We start from the raw sequence: 19,683 nt of genomic DNA, 5'->3' as shown, positions 1-19,683 counted from the left end.
AAAGGGTTATGTCCATATGTAGAACACATTTGGGTTTCAGAAAAGTGAGAAAAAATTCAATAAGGAAGTAGGATCGAGCAAACAATATGAAAAACTAGTAGAAATTAGAACGCATATTTCTGGTTCGGTATTGGAGGAATTTGGCGCCAGCAAACAGAGCTTGGCACCAAGTTTTAGCTGTAGCGCCTGGCGCCAATGCTGGTGTCTGGCGCTATAGTTAAAAGTCTAGCGCCAATGCTCTGGTTGCTGACGCTAATTCCTACTTGCCTCAGCAGCTTTCTATGCTCGAAAATTTTCCAGTTTCGCGCAGTGTTATTTCCTACATCATTACATATGGTCTTTCCTACGTGTAAAATCCTATGTTTTTTAACTCATTACGGATGGTCTTTCCAATGAGATCTTTTATTATGCATATGACAATAATGTTAATCAAAATTACGCACATGAAATACTTAGAACGTTTCGAGTCTCATCCTCTCATTCTAAATCATTGCCGAAACAAATTCAGGAATTAAAATAGAAATCCTCCCCAGTGGAGTCGCCAAAAAATTGTAGGGAATAATTTCAAGCGTTAACCCCTAGCTTGAACCCCATTGTGATCATACAATAAAGTACGGTGGCGTCCAAAGGGAAAGAAGATAGAGCAAAAGAGTCGCCAACAAGTTTTAGGAACTTGTAAACCGTTCACAGGGTGAAGGTTACACCCCTTAACGATCAAAGAGATCGTCAACTCCATAAGGTCTTGAACCAAATAAGGGTTCGGGGATGAAGGTACAAATCCAACCTAAAAGAGATTGAACCTGCCCTAATAATAGGCCTCTACTTTATTCTGATCGTATTCATGTGCGCTTTTTGACTAACATACAATCAATAGGATCAACCCTAAACATGTTTATCTATGTTGGTTGAATATTAATGCACAAATAACACTATTATTGGCGATCACTTGAAATATAATCAAATTAACCCTAACAAGATTATTAAATATCTTATTAAGCATGATTACAAGTACCAAATTCCCTTTAAACATGCATAAAAAGGCGTGATCAAGCAATAACAATAAATATCAAGCAACATAATTAATAATCATCATAATATAATATTTATAAAATTATAATAATAATAATCATCATAATAATTATAATCATCATCATAAAATTATAATCATAATAAAATAAATTATAATTAAAAATAATCATAATAATAATCAAAACAATAATCATCATAATAACAATCATATTAATCATAATAATAATCATGTTAAAGCATAGCAAGATCCTAGGCATGATACTAACAAGATTAATAACAAACCCTAGCATGTCACTAAACAATAAAAATCAAATCTTTAACCCTAACATGATACTAACAATCATAAATATTAGGAAGAACATAGGAGGCATCGTACTTTTAATCATACTTGATATTAAAATTACCCTAGACATGATACTAGGAATCAAACTAACAATCTAAGCATGATTTCTACATCATAACATCAATAAAAACCATTAAAATACTTACTTTGATGCCTCGTACCTCTTTCTAATAACAAAATACACACGTTAGTAACTTCAAGGAAAATAATAAACAAACAATTAAATTAAATTAAATAATTGAAATAGAGATTTGGGACCAAACCCTCAGAAATTAAACCTTTCACGTCTAGGGCGAAGGCAACTTCGAATATGGCTAGGTCTATCTAGATCTAATGAATGCAGAATTTTTATGTTTGAGAGAAGCTAGTTTAGAAAACTGGTTGTTGATGAAAACTGGTTATCGAAAACGGAGTTTTTAGCACGTTATTTATAAAGAAAATCAGCCAAAAAGATAAAATATCATAACAGAGTCTGGCGCACAAAAAACTGAGTTGGCGCCAACGCTGGCTATTGGCGCCAAGCGCCAAGCGTAGCGCCAGGCGCTACAGTTGGCGTTTGGAGCTAACTCAGAAATTTACGCGTTTTCTTAAAATCAAATAAAAATTGCCGTACAGGAGGATAAAATCGTATTTTTCCTCAAAAATGCTCTTTGATCTAAATTAAAACTCTGAAAAGTCAACAAAAGTCAATTTATCAATGCTAATTGAATTAGGAATGAAAAGAACCTTCTAGAAGAATCTAGAAGACTAAAACCATTCTTAATTGCATTAGGAATGATAAATCTATATTAGGCCCTCCCCTAGATCATTGCGCCGCATATAAGGCTCAAAACGGGCCCAGTTTAGTAAATTGGCCATAACTTCCTCAATATTCATCAGAATTGGGCTTATAATATATCGTTGGAAAGCTCTTGTCAAGCCCCATCCAACTTCACTACTATTGGACCCATATCATGGACCAACCAAACTGGATTGGTTGTTTTCTTAAAATAAGTTTTCAAAAACAGAGAGAAGAGAAAAGAAATTAAAACTATCCACAACACTAAACTTTCCACACTTTCACTTCATTCGATTATGATTCGACGCGAAAGGTACTCATCATTGGGTTTGGTTTTGGGGAGACACAAATGGGTGTCTACAGAAACTATTAAGCACAATATAGAAGAAATTGCTGACATCAAGAACATAGATGCATCGATTAGGCAGGATGGAGTTTTGGAATTGCAAAAGCATAAATTTGGAAAATTTCAGCAGGAGGATAGTTGAAAGGGACTGTTTCTCCTAATTTAATTTTAGTTCTTCCCATAGTGGCAAGCCACAAAATTCACCTCTCTGCTTGCATGAAAAATAGTAATAGACCAATCTCTCTGAAGAAGAGAGGCTACATCCCTTATAACATTGCCCAGATCAGAGTCTTCAAATAATTTAGGATCTTTGAGCATCTTTATCAAGGCATAGCATCAGTTTCAAGTTCCAGGAACTTGATGTTCTTGCTCCAAGCAGCCAGCAAACCCTCCCTGATAGCTAATAATACCGTTGAAGCTGTAGTAAGAGCATTGAATTTCATAGTATATCCAATAATCCAGAGACCCTTGTCACATCTTATGACTCCACCTCCACCGGCATTATCAACACTCATCCAGGAGCCATCTGTGTTCAGCTCGTAGTACCCTTTATGAAGAGAAGCCCACATTATTCTAAGAGCTTGATTGCTAGAAGAGCAAGGTCTATCCACAGTAGCCTGGTTTAATTTTAAGCAGTAATAATAATCAAGACTGAATTTGTTAAAAGTAGATTGAACAAAAATCATTTTTTGTTCAAAATATCAATAATTCTAGTATGCCAAATATGCCAAATACAAACAGCAAAAATAGTTTTCCTAGTAGAAGTGTTTGTGAAATTGAAAGCTAACCAATTAGAGAGATTGGAGTTGTAAAATCTATTTAAATCAATTTTTAAATATCTAAACTTGGTTAAACAAGAGACCAGAAGGCAGAAGTATTAGGGCAGTCTCTAAAAATGTGAATTGTATCCTTTAAAGAATCTTCACACCTCATACACATAGGATCAAAGAAGTTAATTCGTTTTTCATAAGGTAGAGCCCACAGGAAGAATGTCTCTAACTAGATTCCACAAGAGCATTTTATATTTATAAGGCACTTTAATCTTCCACATAAATTTCCAAGAGAAATCAAATAGAAAAGAAGTGTTAAGGTTATGAGGAGGAAGAGTGGAGTTGTGAGCTGATTTTTATAGTAAATGATCCTTTCTTATCAAGAGTCTATTGAAGCCTATCAGAAACTGTAGCAATCTTAGTAAGAGGGGTAGCTAAAATCATAGAGCAGATATTAGAAGGAATGATATGCTTAACATTGTCAAGATACCAAACATTGTTTCTAATAATGTTAGAAACCCTCCAATGTCCTCTAGAATTAGGAATATTAATATTAGGAACAAGATATAAGAGGCAATCACCTATCCAATGATGATACCAAAGAGAGGTATCCTCACCATCACCTATGTTGATTTTAGTTCCCTTTTTAAGAATACCCCGACCAGCTAAAATGTCCTTCCAAATGATATAATATGTAATTTTGGGATTATAATCCATGAATTAGAATAGGTTAGATACTTGTTTTTCAAAATTTTAACCCATAACTTGTGAGGTTGAGTCAAGATTTTCCACCCTAATTTGGCCATAAAAGACAAATTCCATCTTTGTAAGTCTCTAATACCAAGCCCCCCTTTACCCATAGGATTACACACCACTTTCCAATTTGTTCAAGGTATGTATCTAGACCTATCAACTCTATTCCAAAGAAATATTTTACATTTTTTTTGAAGATCATAGAACATTCTTAGGGAGAATATTAGTTTGCATTGCATAAACCGAATAGGAATTCAATACAAATTTTATGAGGGTACATCTTCCAGCCATATTAATAAGTTTTGCCTGTCACCCCCTAATTTTAGAACGAGTTTTTTCAAGTAAAGAAAAGTAGTCCATGTGATTTAAACGTTTGTGTGAGATGATTATACCAAGGTACTTACCAAAATTAGTAGTATTGGATATATTGCACATATCACAAATAGATTTTCTAACATTATAGTTCATTTCTTAGGAAAAACAATTGAAGATTTTTTAATGTTAATGGATAAACCTGATATGGATTTAAAGTTAGCAAGGACATCCATAATGACTTTTATATTATCTTATGATGCTTCTCCAAAAAGGAAAACATCATCAGCATAGAATAAATGTGAAATATTGACATTTTTTGCAATTTTCAAAGGTTTCTTAGAACCATCATTAACTCTATCTTGAATCATACAAGAAAGTCGATCAAGACAAAGCACAAAAATATAAGGTGAGAGAGGATCCCCTGTCTTATTCCTCTTGAAGGGGAAAAAGAATCAGTTATTTCACCATTCTAAAGAAGGGAAATCCTAGAGGTACAAATACAACTAAGGATGAGATTTACAACATTAAAAGGAAGATTAATGCGAAGAAGAGTATCCTTAATAAAATCTCATTCTAGACTATCAAAGGCTTTGGAGAGCAATTTTTAAGGCCATGAGATTAGCTTTTTTTAGAAGCTTTGTTATAATGATGAGCAACCTCTTTTATAATGATAACGTTTTCTTCAATAGACCTACTAGGAATGAAAGTAGACTGAAAAGGGCTAATAAGATCATCCATGATAGGTTTTAGTCTATTAGAGACACATTTTGTAATTAATTTGTAAATAGAATTACAAAGACCTATAGGTCTAAAGTCTTTTATAGTAGCAGGAAAATCATTTTTAGGAATTAGGGAGATATAAGAGTCATGGATAGAATTAAGTATAGAACCTGTAATAAAATAGTCAAAAATAAAAGAAGTAATGGAGGTGCTAAGGGAAGACCAATGTTTTTGATAGAAAATAGGTTGAATGCCATCTGGTCCCCGGGGATTTTATGGGATCCATTTGATATAAAACATTCCTAATTTCAAAATCAGTGAGAGGTAAAGCAAAAGAAGGGCAGGAGCAAACAGATTTATTTTTAGGATAATGAAATAAAGTCATGAGATGAGTATCAGTATCATTAATAGCAGTTTTGAAGACATTAATATAATAATCCCTAGCCATAGATTTCAAAGTAGTCAAATCAGTAATCCAAACACCATCATTATTTTACAAAGTTAAAACCTTTCCTCTAGTCTTTTTAATATTAGCAATTAAGTGAAAATACTTTGTATTGCAATTAGCATTTTTCCTTCAATCTAAAGCTGCCTTTTGAGCATAAAAAGCTCTTTATAGGTTATAAATATGTTTAAATCAAAAAGCAATTCTTTTTCTAAGTTCACAAGGAAAGAGGAATAATTTTTAGAAAGGGCAATTTGGATCCCATCAATTCTAGCAATCAATCTCCTTTCTTGATTAGTTATATTTCCAAATACATCATGATTCCACCTTTTAATATTATATAAAAATTTATCTCTGCCTTTAACAAAGTCTAAAGCATGTTGATCCCAATTTTTAACAAAAAAGTCATGAAAATCTGGATGTTCAGCCAAGCAGCTTTACATCTAAAAGGGTAAGGACCACCTTTTCTTTTATCAAAAATAGTAATTAAAATTGGACTGTGGTCAGAATAAGTACGAGCTAAGTGAGACACCTGAATGTTAGGACAGGTATTCAGCTAGTTCGGATTGCCCAAAGCCCTGTCCAAGCGTTCTTGAATGAGATCCAATCCTTCCCTTGCATTTTTCCACGTGAAAGGATTACCAGAAAATCCCAAATCAACCAAGCATGAAACCTCTGCCAATTTGTTCAAGTTTGAACACTAAGATTGCCTGAATTTCAAACCCCCTGACTTTCTCAGCCGGAATGGTCACTTCATTTAGGTCTCCCAAAAACATCCATGGGGTGTTGTCCACAGGGAGAGAGGCTTGGAGATCATTCCATAGCTGATGTCTTTTAGCAGGAGAAGACGGAGCATGGACTGTAGTAAGCAAGACTTCCTTGCTTTCTGGACTTAACTTAGACAAGGCATGAAAATAGTTCTTGTATGGCCTTCAATGTAGTCAATAAGTTCAACATTATTGTTGTACATAAGCCAAATGCCACCCCTAAGGCCATAAGGCTTAATGAATTTGAATTTATCAAAACCAAGAAGCTTTGAGACCGAGTTACAACGAGTGTCATCACTCTTTGTTTCTAGAATTATGAAAATATTCGGTTTATGAGTAACAATCACATCCCATGCATGAGGGATGAACTCGTTTCTACATGCACCCCTAACATTCCACATAACGATCTTCATATCTAAATAAAGAAATTCTGGTGGAGAGGAACCATTGCAGAATAGGGGATCAAATTTGTCCCAATCCGACCAACTCATCTGTCGATCCATCATTACAATGTCGTGAATTTTTAGAGGGATTACCATTAAGTCTAGTTCCATGATCATGTTGATCGTCTCCCAAAAGTTGACATCTATTTGAAGTCCCAACACACCTTTTTTTATCTTGAAATTTTTCATAAGGTGATCTAGGTTTTTTAGATCTTGTTCAATGTTTTCCGACAAGAGAGGGATTATTTGAGGGTTGAGAGGGGGTGAAACAAGGTCGTGAATCTGGTAATTTGGCCATGCAACCTGCTATTGGTACCGAGAGCGTAGGGTTTGCTGAGTGGGAGGAGGTGGAGTCGAAATAGGCTGTGAAATTGGCTGGGCAATTTGGTTCATCATGACCTTGGCTATTTGGAGAAGAGCATTGTACATTAGTTTGATTTAAGCTGGAGTTGGATGGGTTTTGATCGACGACCATAGCAGTGGCGTTGGAGGGTTGGGAGGAGAAGGGTGGACGAAATTTGAACTAATTCCCTAATCTGAGCCGGGGTCATACGGTTGTTGAAAGGGAATTGACTCGAAGGAGGTGGAGGACGGGGGAATGGGGTGAATGGCAACCTCATTGAAAGAGGCTCAGCTAGTGTCACGGGGAGACTCTGAGAAGGGAGGGACAATGTAATCGGTGGGAGAGGTTGTTGTCAAGAAGGTATATATTCCGGTAGATTCTTATCGATCGCCAAGGAGGGCGAATTGGGGTTAGTTTGGTTTTGTTGTTCTCCATTGAATTGGTTTTCTGTGTTTAGTTTTTTCTAGTGAGTTTGAGTTCGGTGAAATTGGGTTTAACATAGGGGGATTGGAAGGGTTTGCATGCTTTGCCATTGTTGAAGCCGACTTAGTCTCTGCTAAATGGAAAAAAGGTTCTTTAGAGAAGGAAGAAGGAGAAGAAGGGGAAGCGTATGTGGCTGAAAAGGAGATTGAGGAGAAACTGGGATTTGTGGGTCTTTTTCAAGAATGTTCTCATCATTATCATTAAATAAAATATTATTAATAATCTGATTGGATGGGGGAACAATAATGGGATCCAATATGGAAAATGAGTTTTTTGGAAGTTGAAGGGGTAATATCTTTGACAACAGCAAGATGTATTGAAGTAGTACTTGATGTAGGATTGGACTTTAGAGATGAAATGGGTTGAGAAGGCTATTTGGGCTTTAAAGTAACCTGCTTAGATGTATTTTTTTTGGTTGGGATTTGTTTTGGGATGATTTTCTCTTGTTGGACACAATTGTCCATGGACCATATTCTGAGTTTAAGTGGGGAGCAATGACCCTTGAAATTTGGGGGGTAGACGAAGAAGGTTTATCCATCATATTTTCATCAACTTTAGTAGAAGGTGGGTTAGGCAAGGAGCCAAGGAGGACTTGCCTTTGTTATTGGTGTCTATATTTTCAACGTCCACTTTTTTAAGAGTGCATTTTTCTTTGAAATGACCACTTTTTCCACATAAAAAGCATAAACATTGAATATTTTCATACTTAATAGCTTGCCAAGAGTTACCCACTCAAACACTTGTGATTAATAGAGAAGTAAGATCAATATCAAGAAATACTCTTGCATATCTAGCACGAGTAAGATGATTTGTGGCATAATAAACTCTTAAGGGATTCCTAGCTAATTTGGAAATGTCGAAAAGAGCATCCTTGTTGTAATACTCCATGGGTAATTTAGGGAATTGAATCCAAATAGTCATCCTATAAAAAAGATTCATAGATGAACGAAAATTGGGCTTCCATTTTGTAATCATCAAGTAGTGATCCATAATAAACCAAGGTCCCCCTAGGAGAGCTCTCTCATAATCATCTAAAATAGAAAATCGAAAGAGAAAGACATCCTTTCCAAGGTCAATTACCTCAAGAGAACCTTTAGGCCTCCACATAGCTCTAACACGTTGAGTAATGAAAGAAAGTCGAACCAAAATACCCAAGCATTTGCCCGTTAAGGTTAACTTCCATGGTTGTCTTAATTTTTGCAAGGTTTCTTTGGGGAAATAATCACCCTTTGTTTGATCAAGAGGAGAAAAAACTTCATCCTCCCATTCAGTTGATGTGATAACAATCTTCCTTGCTTCTGAAAACCACCAAATAAACTTGATGCATTAAGAATTCGTGGTTCGGACCCGCTTGTGCCCGCCTTGAAGTATCGGCCGTCACAAACCCCGACCACCCGCACTCCGTCGCCCAAATAGACGTGAGTGCTCCTTTGATTTAATTGCCCGCTTGTGTTGCTTTGTGGTCACAAGCCCCTCTTCCGCTCAAGGCTAGAGTTCCTACCGCCAAAAGGCTAGAGCGTGCCGCGTGTTTTGGGGTCCAAACTCCCGGACCGTGACAGCTGAGAAGAAGCCTGGACTGCTTCCCTAAAAGATTGTTTACTTGATGTCTCACTAGTTATGGTAATAACCTTATTTAATTTGTAGGAGTTTCATCCACCATGTTTGTATCCTCAATGGAAATAACATTTGCATTGTTATTTAAGGGACCATCTAAAGCATGCAAATCAACAGCCATGTTGGAAACAAGATTACCCAAATCATCAGAATTATTCGAAGGAGGGTTGAGATTGCTAATCTCATCCATTAGAGAACTCAATAGAAACAGAAAAGAAGAGATGAAAAGACAGAGAAGGACAGAACATGAGAGGACTAGAAAAGAACTCGAACGCTGAATACCTATAAAAGTAAACAATTTGAGAAGAAAAGCTATCAAAAACTCTAACAAAGGTTCCCAAGGCTACCTTGCCTAGGCAAGGAGGATGTTCCTGGATGACCCTTGAGAGGGAAAGAGAAAGCTAGAGAGAGAAGTCATTATGAAATCCATTGGTGACATGGTAAGTTATGTGTCATGTGTAAAAAGGAATACACGTGTAAAGGCATTTATACAAATGCACGAATACATGCTATATATTAAAAAGGCATTTATATGTCACGTGGTCACGTGTAAGAAGTAATACACGTGACACATATAAATTCCTTTTAATATATAGCATGGATTTGTGCATTAAAGGAGACAAAAAGCTAGTTAACATTAATATACTTCTACTCTATCTTAAAATTTTGTTGTTTTGTTTATATTATCATAAAATGTTGCAATGGGGCGGGTCGGATGCGGATGATGGTATCTCCATACCCATACCCATACCCGCCTAAAAATCTTATACCCATCCCCGCTCCACCACCTATGGCGGGTACAATATCCACATCTATACCCGCCCCACCAGGTACAAGATAGGATCCATCCCCGCTCCATCACCCGCTTGGATATTCATACCCACCTCATACACGCCCCAAAATTGTCCCAAACCCTTTGCCATGATGATCTATTGTATCACATTAATGACGATTATATCAAATTAGGTTAAGAAAATTGGGACTTTCACTATTCAAGCTTATTGAGTCTCAAGGGGTATCAAGTTTCATAAATTCTCAACTCTTCTAAAAGAAATATGGTGCGGGTATAAGGTGGGTACGAGGCGGGGCGGATATGGGGTGAGTCTACTCTAAAATCCATACCCGCCTCATCATCCATGGCGGGTACACATTTTGTATCCATCCCCGCCCCATCACCCGCCAAACCTCCCTCCATCCCCGCCCCACTTGGGCGGAGATGAGGAGGGTCTCCCATTTAACCCGACCCACTGCCATCCCTATTAATGTCACCTAAACCACGACTATTTAGTTCGAAATAAAGTGAACTTATGCGTATGTAAATTAATCACCATTCTATTCAAAAAAAAAAAAAAAAAAAATCATTCTTGACACAACCGGCCAACCCCCTCATCTTTCTTTATCCTAATCACATTAAAATAAAAAAAAAAACTCCGTGTCATTTTATTAAAAAAATACAGTAACGTTTTATAAAGCATCTTCTCGAGCTCTCAAACGGAAGCAATCTTCTTCCCCACCTTCCTTTTTCCGCCTTATCTCTCCCCCCCCCCCCCAAAGAAAAAAAAAAAAAAATTCCGAAACCCTAGCTTCTTCGTCAACGATTTTTTCGTTTGATTTCATCAATTCTTCATCCTTAATTTTCCTTAATTAGCTGTTCTTCTGTGTTTTAATGGCGTCTGGATCTTCTGGTTCAAAAGGTTTTGATTTCGCTTCGGATGATATATTATGCTCCTACGAAGATTATGTTAATCAGGAATCGTCTAATGGAAGTCACTCCGATCCATCTATTGGAGCTAACGCTAACAAGGTATTTGTTGGATTTTTGAGTTTTGGTTTTGTTTTGTGTTGATTTTTTAGGGTTGATGATGCTGATTTGTTGAGGAATTTGATCGGATCCTAATTAGTAAGTTGTTGATGCTATAAATTGTTTTTTTTAGGGTTAATTGCTATGTCCTTTAGGAACAAATTTTTGTTGCTAAGTTAAATGTGTTTCCGTTTGCAAAGTTATTTTTGGCGATTTAGAGATGATTTTATGATTTTGAATATCAGAAACGTTGTTCAACGGTTTTCTTCATATATCAATTCATTTGGTTGTTGAATCAGAATTTTATAGTTGGTGTACGTGCAAAATTTATGAATTTGGTGACAAGCCATAAACTTGGAGATTGACAATCTAATATTATCTGTTACAACCAGCTATAGATTGCAATGCCTTTGAAATTGCGGAAGATTGGAGCTCGTGCTCGAGGGTTTTGGGTTATTTATTCTCGGGATTTATTCTGATACCTGGTTCATTATTTGGTTTTACCAAGAAAAGAGCTTAGTCTGTTTTGTAGTTGTGTGACATTTAGTCTACTGCGCCTTTGTGCTTAGTAAATGGATAGTGATTACAGCCTTACAGGAGAGTGATTAATGGAGGGTCTAATGATGGTGCTTTTGCTGTCATTTTTTTCCTTCATCTGTTTTAGAGGTAGGGTGTCATATATTTGTGGAATTTTATGTATTTATTAATTTCTTTTAAACAAGTCGTATGTTCAGATAACATATGAATAATTTGACGTTGTGTGGTTTGTAAATGATTTAGATGGAATCATCCAAAACTATTAAATTCACCAAGTTAACAAATGATCACAGCTGTTGGTTTTCTTGGTTGATGTTTTATTTTTTTGTTGATGATATGGGGTTTTAGAGCCAGCAATGCTTTTTGGTTCTGGATTTTATCATTGTTGGAATGTAAGTATGCTGTGGATGAAATAATTCCGTGGAACATCAAACATGACATTATCTCAGTCTTCATGTATTAGGGAGGGTTAAAGCCTCTCACTTCTAGACCTTTTAGTCCAAACCATTGGTGGTAATAGCTGCTTTTTTGGGTTTCCTTTGATTGTCAAGTAACTGACCCAATTTTTCTCGGGGCTCTCTAGATTTGATATGGATGTGATCTTTGTATTACATACAATGTGTAAAACGAAACACCTTTATATGTGATCCCCCCCCCCCCCCAAAAAAAAAAAAATAAAAAAAATAAAAAAATTTCCTCTGCCAGAACAAAGTAATAGCTGCTCTAGTTGGGTATTTAGGAGATCTATATAAGAGGGAGAAAATACAAGTGGATCAGGCTGATCAACTTGTATTTTTATCTAGGGGTGTGGTGGTCTTTTCTTTGATTTAGTTGGGGGTATGCAAGTAAATTCCAATCCTTATGTTGTTGACGTCTAATGGGATACGTTTGACAGATAGCAGAAATATTTAACAGCAGTTAAACAACTTTTTAGATCCCATAGCACCGTCAATTACCGTCACTGCGGTGTTGCTTTCGAGGCTTTGTCTACATTTGCTTACTAGAATTGTGTTTTACCTTTCGATAATGGGTTTGTTATTGGTAATCAAGTAGTGTTGTTGGATTCCAGTTTGTGGTAGATTAGTCCAGTGACATTCAATAAATTTTTCTTCCCTTTAAACTCTACTAAAAACTCCGCCAGTGGGTTTCCCGCCAGTGGGTTTCCCGCTGCCAGTCCCAAGCCTGGATAAAGGAGGAGGGTTACGGTAGGCCAGTGACAGCCAGTATAAAACTTCGTCACATCCCATGACATGAGCCAAACAGATATTTTCGTGGGGGCGTTCCCTACTCAGCGACGCGCTGCACTTCCTAGACCCGGGTGTAGTGATAAGTATGCAAGGGTTGCTAGGTCGTCGCCCAGAAGCGACGCGCCACATTGCCCGAGTGTGGTGTCAAATGAGCAAGGGCGTGCCATTGGGGCGTTCCCTACTGAGCGACGCGCTGCACTTCCCAGACCCGGGTGCAGTGATAAGTATGTAAGGGTTGCTAGGTCGTCGCCCAGAAGCGACGCGCCATATTGCCCAATTGTGGTGTCAAATAATCAAGGGCTTGGAGTTGGGATCAGGAGGGAGCGTGGGAGAAAAGAATTTAGTTTGCGGATTGGTTCTTGGAATGTGGGGTCTCTTACGGGAAAATCAGCAGAATTGGTAGAAGTAATGAAAAGACGACGCGTGAACATCATGTGCCTCCAAGAGACAAGATGGACAGGAGAAGGAGCTCGAGGCTTGGTTTTGGGGTATAAGGTATGGTATGTTGGGCAAGAAACGAGCCACAGAACAAGGAATGGTGGAGCTAGGAACGGAGTTGGTGTGGTTCTCGATGAGAGGTTGGCAAAAGAGGTGATCGAGGTCTATCGGAAGAACGATAGGTTGATAAGGCTGAAGTTGCTATGTGGCAAGGAGATTGTGAATGTTATCAGTGCTTATGCTCCCCAAGTGGGTTTAGATGCAGAAGAGAAACGACAATTTTGGGAGGACCTAGACGAGGTGGTGCAGGGTGTCCACCACTCAGAGAAGTTATATATTGGAGGGGATCTAAATGGGCACGTTGGGGCGAGCCGAGATGGCTATGAGAGTGTCCATGGAGGCTTTGGGTATGGGCAGAGGGACGCCGGTGGTGAAGCTATTATGGATTTTGCCCAATCATATGATTTAATTTTGGCTAATACTTGGTTTAAGAAGAGGGATTCACACTTGATAACTTTTCGGAATGGAGCAAATGCAACTCAAATAGACTTCCTGCTCACAAGGAGCATAGATAGACAAAGTTGCATAAACTGTAAGGTTATCCCAGGGGAGAGTGTGGTCACCCAACACCGGCTATTGGTAATGACTATTCGTCTGAAAGAGAAGGCGAAGAAAAAAGTTAGACAAGAAGAACCAAGGATAAGATGGTGGACCCTAAGGGATGCAAAAGCTAAGGTTTTTACAGAAAAGGTAATTGAAGAAGCGGATTGGGATGGAGAGGTGGATCCGGACATGACTTGGTTACGAATGAAGAACTGTTTCCTAAGAGTGGCCAAAGAGGTCTTAGGGGAAGTAAGGGGAAGAACTTCGGTACAGAGAGATACTTCGTGGTGGAATGAAGAGGTGAAAGCAGTAATTAAGCAAAAAAGGGAATGCTATCAAGCCTTAGGAAAATGTAGGAGTGATGAAACCTTTGCAGCGTATAAGGAGGCTAAGAGCAAGGCAAAGGCAGCTGTTCGCCAAGCAAAAGAAAAGGCATATCAGGAGGTTTATGAAAAGCTTGATTCCAAGGAGGGAGAAAGGATCATTTATAAGATGGCAAAGAGAAGACAAGAGGCAAGGAAGGATATTGGCATGGTGAAGTGTGTCAAAGATAAGAACCAAATGGTCCTAGTGCAAGAGGAGGGCATCAAGGACAGGTGGAAGGGGTACTTCGATGAATTATTTAATGGAAGTAATGGAGTTGTGATAGGAGATACCTCTATGAGTGATGAAGAAATCAACATGGAGTATGTGCGAAGGATTAGGAGAGTAGAGGTGGAGATTGCACTGAGGAAGATGAAACCTAAGAAGGCGGTTGGCCCTGATGGGGTACCGATAGAGGTGTGGAGGTGTTTGGGTAAGATTGGTATTGATTGGTTAACAAACCTTTTCAACAAGATATGGACGGCTACAAGGATCCCACAAGATTGGAGGAAGAGCACCTTGGTCCCGGTTTATAAAAACAAAGGAGACGCTCAAGATTGTTCTAACTATCGAGGAATTAAGCTTATGAGCCATACTATGAAGTTGTGGGAAAGGGTGATTGAACAAAGGTTGAGGGCATGCACAAGCATTTCAGATAACCAATTTGGTTTTATGCCTGGGAGATCTACTATGGAGGCAATCCATTTGATAAGACAAATGATGGAGTTTTATAGGGTAAAGAAGAAAGATCTTCATATGGTCTTTATTGATTTAGAGAAGGCATATGACAAGGTGCCAAGAGAGATACTTTGGTGGGCAATGTTGAAGAAAGGTATCCCACGAAGGTATGTAGACCTAGTTAAGGATATGTATCGGGATGTGTCAACAAATGTGAGGACATGCGGAGGGTTGACAAAAGATTTCCCTATTACAATCGGATTGCATCAAGGGTCTGCATTAAGCCCTTTTCTTTTTGCAACGGTTCTAGATGAATTAACTAGACCAATTCAAGATGAGGTTCCATGGTGTATGCTGTTCGCAGATGATATCGTTTTGGTGGATGAGACTAAGGATGGGGTTAATGTCAAGTTGGAGCAATGGAGGCAAAGGTTGGAATCTAGAGGGTTTAAGCTAAGTCGGAGTAAGACTGAATATTTGGTATGTCGTTTTGGCACTCAGAGGGGGACAAGCAATGAAGTGGTGAGTTTGGATGGAAAGGATTTGACCATGAGTGAATGTTTTAAGTACCTAGGGTCGATCATCCAGAAGAATGGTGACATTGATCAAGACGTGACCCACAGGATTAAGTCAGGGTGGCTTAAATGGAGAGCGGCCACGGGAGTGTTATGCGACCGCAGCATTCCCTTAAAGTTGAAGGGAAAATTCTACAGGACTGCCATAAGACCAGTGTTGCTCTATGGTACAGAATGTTGGGCTTCTAAGAAAGAGCATATTAAAAAGATGGAGGTTACGGAAATGCGCATGTTAAGGTGGATGTGTGGAAACACTTTAAGAGATAGAATCAGAAATGAGGTTATTCGCAAGAAAGTAGGTGTGGCGGACATTGTAGATAAATTAAGGGAAAATCGTCTGCGTTGGTTTGGACATGTAAGACGGAGACCCGAGGGTGCACCGGTGCGAAGAGTGGAAGAGTGGGACCATGGAGGGATTAAACGAGGAAGAGGGAGACCAAAGATGACTTGGTTGGAAGGAGTGAGGAAGGATATGAAGTGCATGGATTTACGTGAGGATGAAGTTTTGGATCGTAAGGGATGGAGGAGAAAGATTTATGTTGATGACTACACGGAATAATCAAATTTGGTTCATGTTAGCCGACCCCACTTTTGGGATTAAGGCTTTGATTGATTGATTGATTGATTGATTTAAACTCTACTAAAAAATTTCCCAATAATGGTGGTTTCCATTGGAGATATTCAGGTAAATTTGGCACAATTTTAGCTTTTTTTTTTTTTTTTTTTTTTTTTAATTTTTTTTCTTACCAATAATCCGATGAAACTCCTATTTTCTCAGGTCCATTAATTTGGATTCCTTTGAACCAGCGCATGAAGTATTAAATTGATTACTTAGACTCTTGAGTAATTCTAATTTGAAAGTAAATAATATGGAAATATAAATATATTTATCCGATTATACCTTAAATCCATTAAATTCAGCAGTTGTTATAAGTTTCTTTCTCCTCGCAGCTACTTCTTTGCTCTGAGTTTCACTAATTTGTGAAAAGAACAAAGTTACTGTAAAGTAACTACGTCCAAACGAGCATTAACAGCCGTCTCTTAACGTGAACAAACAACCCGTTCCACTTTTGTTGAGTCTAACGGTGCAAAGGAATATTAAACTAATAAAGCACAAAAATCAATGATTAACAAAACATGTTAATCAGGCTGATCAACCGGGGTCTCCTCATATAAGAGGCACTGTAATATTTTATTTGCTGCAATGAAGTTTAATGTAACTGTGGTTTAGGAATGGAACTTTAGCTTATTGTTCACTTAATGTTGACATCACTGTTCTGCCTTTAACGTTAATAAAGAAAAATATATGGTGTTGTTTTTGTAATAATTATTCTGATTTTCTTAGCAGGACTTTCAGAAAAGCAGGATTTCAAGGTCGTCCGTGTTTCCTACAACTAATGCTTACAATCAGCCTGAGGAATCTTTGAGTCAAGAAATGATTACAGTAGTTGAAAGGACCATGAAAAAGTATGCTGACAATCTCATGCGTTTCCTGGAGGGAATCAGTTCCCGTCTCTCACAGTTGGAATTGTATTGCTACAACCTTGATAAGTCAATTGGAGAAATGCGCTCTGATTTAGGCCGTGATCACGGGGAAGCAGATTCTAAGCTGAAATTTCTGGAAAAACATCTTCAAGAAGTAAGTTGCTTTTGCTTGACCTTCTGGGCATCTCACTGAATATGTAAACCACATGGCTTAAGTCATCTTAATAGGCCCTGTTTTGGCATTTATTAACCGAGGTTACTGCTAGTGGAGAGTCAATGTCTTGTGTGTCATGCATATCAAGGTAGCCTGTAGAGCTTGGAATTTATACACCTCTAGAATTAACAGGTATTAGTCGCAGCTAGAAGAAACCCCCCAAAAATATTAATCTTCCAAATGTTTTATAGGCATCACGGCTTGCTGCTATCTACTGTGTTGCACTTGTTCAATCCTGTAGTTCCCTGATTACACCTTTAATTTCTCTTACTATTTAGAGAAGTTCTGATGCCAAACTGAAAATTGTTTCTTGTGTAAGCTGTCTAGATAATTAATAGTGGCTGCTTTTTAGACAGGCTTTCTGCAGTATATAAGTTGGAATGCTCAAAGCTGACTGACAAAAAATAGGAAGGATAGTCATGTTGGGGAAGTGTGTTCTGCAGTGTTTTGTTAGCATTAGCTCTACTTCAATTTACTCTCATTGGGCAAATGGATCTTATTGAATTATGTGTTTTGGTTGCTGAGCTTATGTTGCTTCAGGAGCATCAAATCAAAAGACAAAAAGCTTTATTCTGATTTAAACATTCTCTAGTCAGGAGATAATTGTTTACAATTTTGTGCACTGCTTAATTGATATTTCATCATTCTGCTGTGAGGTTTAATTTGTACCCAGCTTGTATTGCCAGATGATGCCAATGTAGGCTGTAGCAGAACCCTTTCTTTTTTGTTGGAGTGGGGCGGGGAGAATTTGGGTGTGGGTGTGGGTGTGGATGTGGTGTCTATCTGCAGGATGTTCAATCATCTTTTTTTTTTTTTTTTTTTTTTTTTTTTTTTTTTTTTTTTTTAAATGTGTGCCTGTCGAATCTCATTCTTTTATACTAACTGTAGGTCCACAGATCAGTCCAGATACTTAGGGACAAGCAAGAATTAGCCGAAACTCAAAAAGAACTTGCTAAGCTTCAGCTTGCACAGAAGGAATCGTCAGCAGGAGCACAAGATGAGAGAGCTACTGTATCTGCCTCCGAGACTAAGAATGATGATGTATCAGATACTCCTAACACCCAACTGGCTCTGGCCCTGCCTAATCAAATTGCCCAACAACCTTCCCACCCTGCTGCTCAGCAGCAGTCTATTGCACCTTCACAACCGTCATCACAAAGTCATAGCCAGATGCAGTCTTATTATTTACCTTCTAATCAGTTACCAAATCCTCAAGCTCAGTCACATCCATCATATCTTGCAGCTGATGCCCAGTATCGAGCTCCTCAGATAGCACCACAAGCTCCCCAACAATCACAAACTCAAGCAAGCCAAACTCCACAGACCCAACAATATCCTCAGTATCAGCAGTGGCCCCAGCAAGTTTCCCAGCCTATGCAAATGCCACACCAACCACCAGTACAACCACCCCAGCAATCGCCAATGCCCCCATCCCAGCAACCACCAATGCAACCACCGAATCAGATCAGAGCTCCAGCTCCTCAGTCAAATATCTATCCTCCATACATGCCTAGTCAACCTGCAAATCCGCCTCCTTCAGAGGCAATATCAAGCAGCATGCCAATGCAGATGTCGTTTCAAGGAATGCCACAGGCAGGAGTAAATCGTGCAGAAGGAATGCCTTATGGGTATGGTGTCCCTAGTAGACCTATTCAACCCCAGCCTTCCCCTCCACATATGAAGGCTGGCTTTTCATCTCAGCCAGGTGATGGATATGCAACTAGTGGATCTCACCAACCAATCTCTTCTGCAGGGACATACATGTTATATGACAGTGAAGGAGGTCGGTCTCATCACACTCCTCAACCAAGTCACTACTCTCAAGGCAGCTATCCTCCCACAAATCCTTCACTTCCAAACATGCCACCCCCAAACAGTAACAATCTTATGATTCGCAGCCCTGCCCCTCAGCAATACGTTCGCAACCATCCTTATAATGAGCTCGTTGATAAGCTGGTGAGCATGGGGTACAGGGGTGATCATGTTATGAGTGTGATTCAAAGGCTGGAGGAAAGTGGGCAACCTGTAGATTTTAATGCTGTGCTTGACAGGTTGAATGGTCATTCTTCAGGGGGTTCTCAACGAAGCTGGTAATGTTTAAAATAAATCCTTGTGTAGTGCAACTGCATCTATTATCATTGGAGTTGCACTGTCTATCAATGTTTATAATAAAAGCCTGATATGATATGCACGGTATTTGGTTGCATTTGGATTTAGAGGTCCAAGATCAATGTATATTTGGGATATGCTCCAAGTTGTCTTTCAGTACCCAGACTTCTTGAAGGATTGTGACAGTCTGACTATTTTATTATGTGAGATTGTCTCTTTATTTACCTGCTGTAGCTCAGTATATCTTCACTTTAGTGTTTGTCATTGTGTTGCTTGATTCCTATTGATATAATGATATGCATCAAGTTCTGTTGAAAATCTTTGTCTGGTTTGGAGAATTATTCAAGGCTCACCTTTGTGTTGATGTTCAGATAGTGACCGAATCAAACCAGTAATCTATATACACCTATACTAAAGCAGTCTTTTTGGAGGGAGTTTTTCCTCTTAAAACTTTTTTTTTATTACTGTATTTTTTTTAGAATTA

The 19,683-nt window shown here is 38.4% G+C and overlaps 1 protein-coding gene across 4 annotated transcripts; it reads left to right on the top strand.

The window, feature by feature from the left end:
- Positions 1–10,685: 10,685 nt before the first annotated feature.
- Positions 10,686–19,423, top strand: LOC145558500 (uncharacterized). 4 transcript variants are annotated; one of them, XM_081619767.1, is made up of 3 exons: positions 10,686–10,953; positions 16,740–17,030; positions 17,979–19,423. In XM_081619767.1, exons 1-3 carry the CDS (start codon positions 10,816–10,818, stop codon positions 19,182–19,184), a joined length of 1,635 nt encoding a protein of 544 aa, XP_081475893.1. In that variant the 5' UTR covers positions 10,686–10,815; the 3' UTR covers positions 19,185–19,423. The 4 variants fall into 4 exon arrangements, with proteins under 4 accessions (XP_081475893.1, XP_081475892.1, XP_081475895.1 ...); XM_081619766.1 differs by having other exon boundaries at positions 16,737–17,030; XM_081619769.1 differs by lacking the exon at positions 10,686–10,953 and adding an exon at positions 15,925–16,076.
- Positions 19,424–19,683: the final 260 nt, after the last annotated feature.

This window comes from Chenopodium album, chromosome 9, assembly GCF_948465745.1.
Source record: "Chenopodium album chromosome 9, dcCheAlbu1.1, whole genome shotgun sequence".
Classification (NCBI taxonomy): domain Eukaryota; kingdom Viridiplantae; phylum Streptophyta; class Magnoliopsida; order Caryophyllales; family Amaranthaceae; genus Chenopodium; species Chenopodium album.
Note: the sequence above shows the minus strand (reverse complement) of the source record. Positions and strands in the feature narration are given on the sequence as shown.

Coding starts and splice junctions, on each gene's coding strand:
- LOC145558500 (XM_081619766.1), top strand. CDS start 10,816: ATGGCGTCTGGATCTTCTGGTTCAAAAGGTTTTGATTTCGCTTCGGAT. Junction 10,954..16,736: donor TTGGAGCTAACGCTAACAAG/GTATTTGTTGGA, acceptor TGATTTTCTTAG/CAGGACTTTCAGAAAAGCAG. Junction 17,031..17,978: donor TGGAAAAACATCTTCAAGAA/GTAAGTTGCTTT, acceptor TACTAACTGTAG/GTCCACAGATCAGTCCAGAT.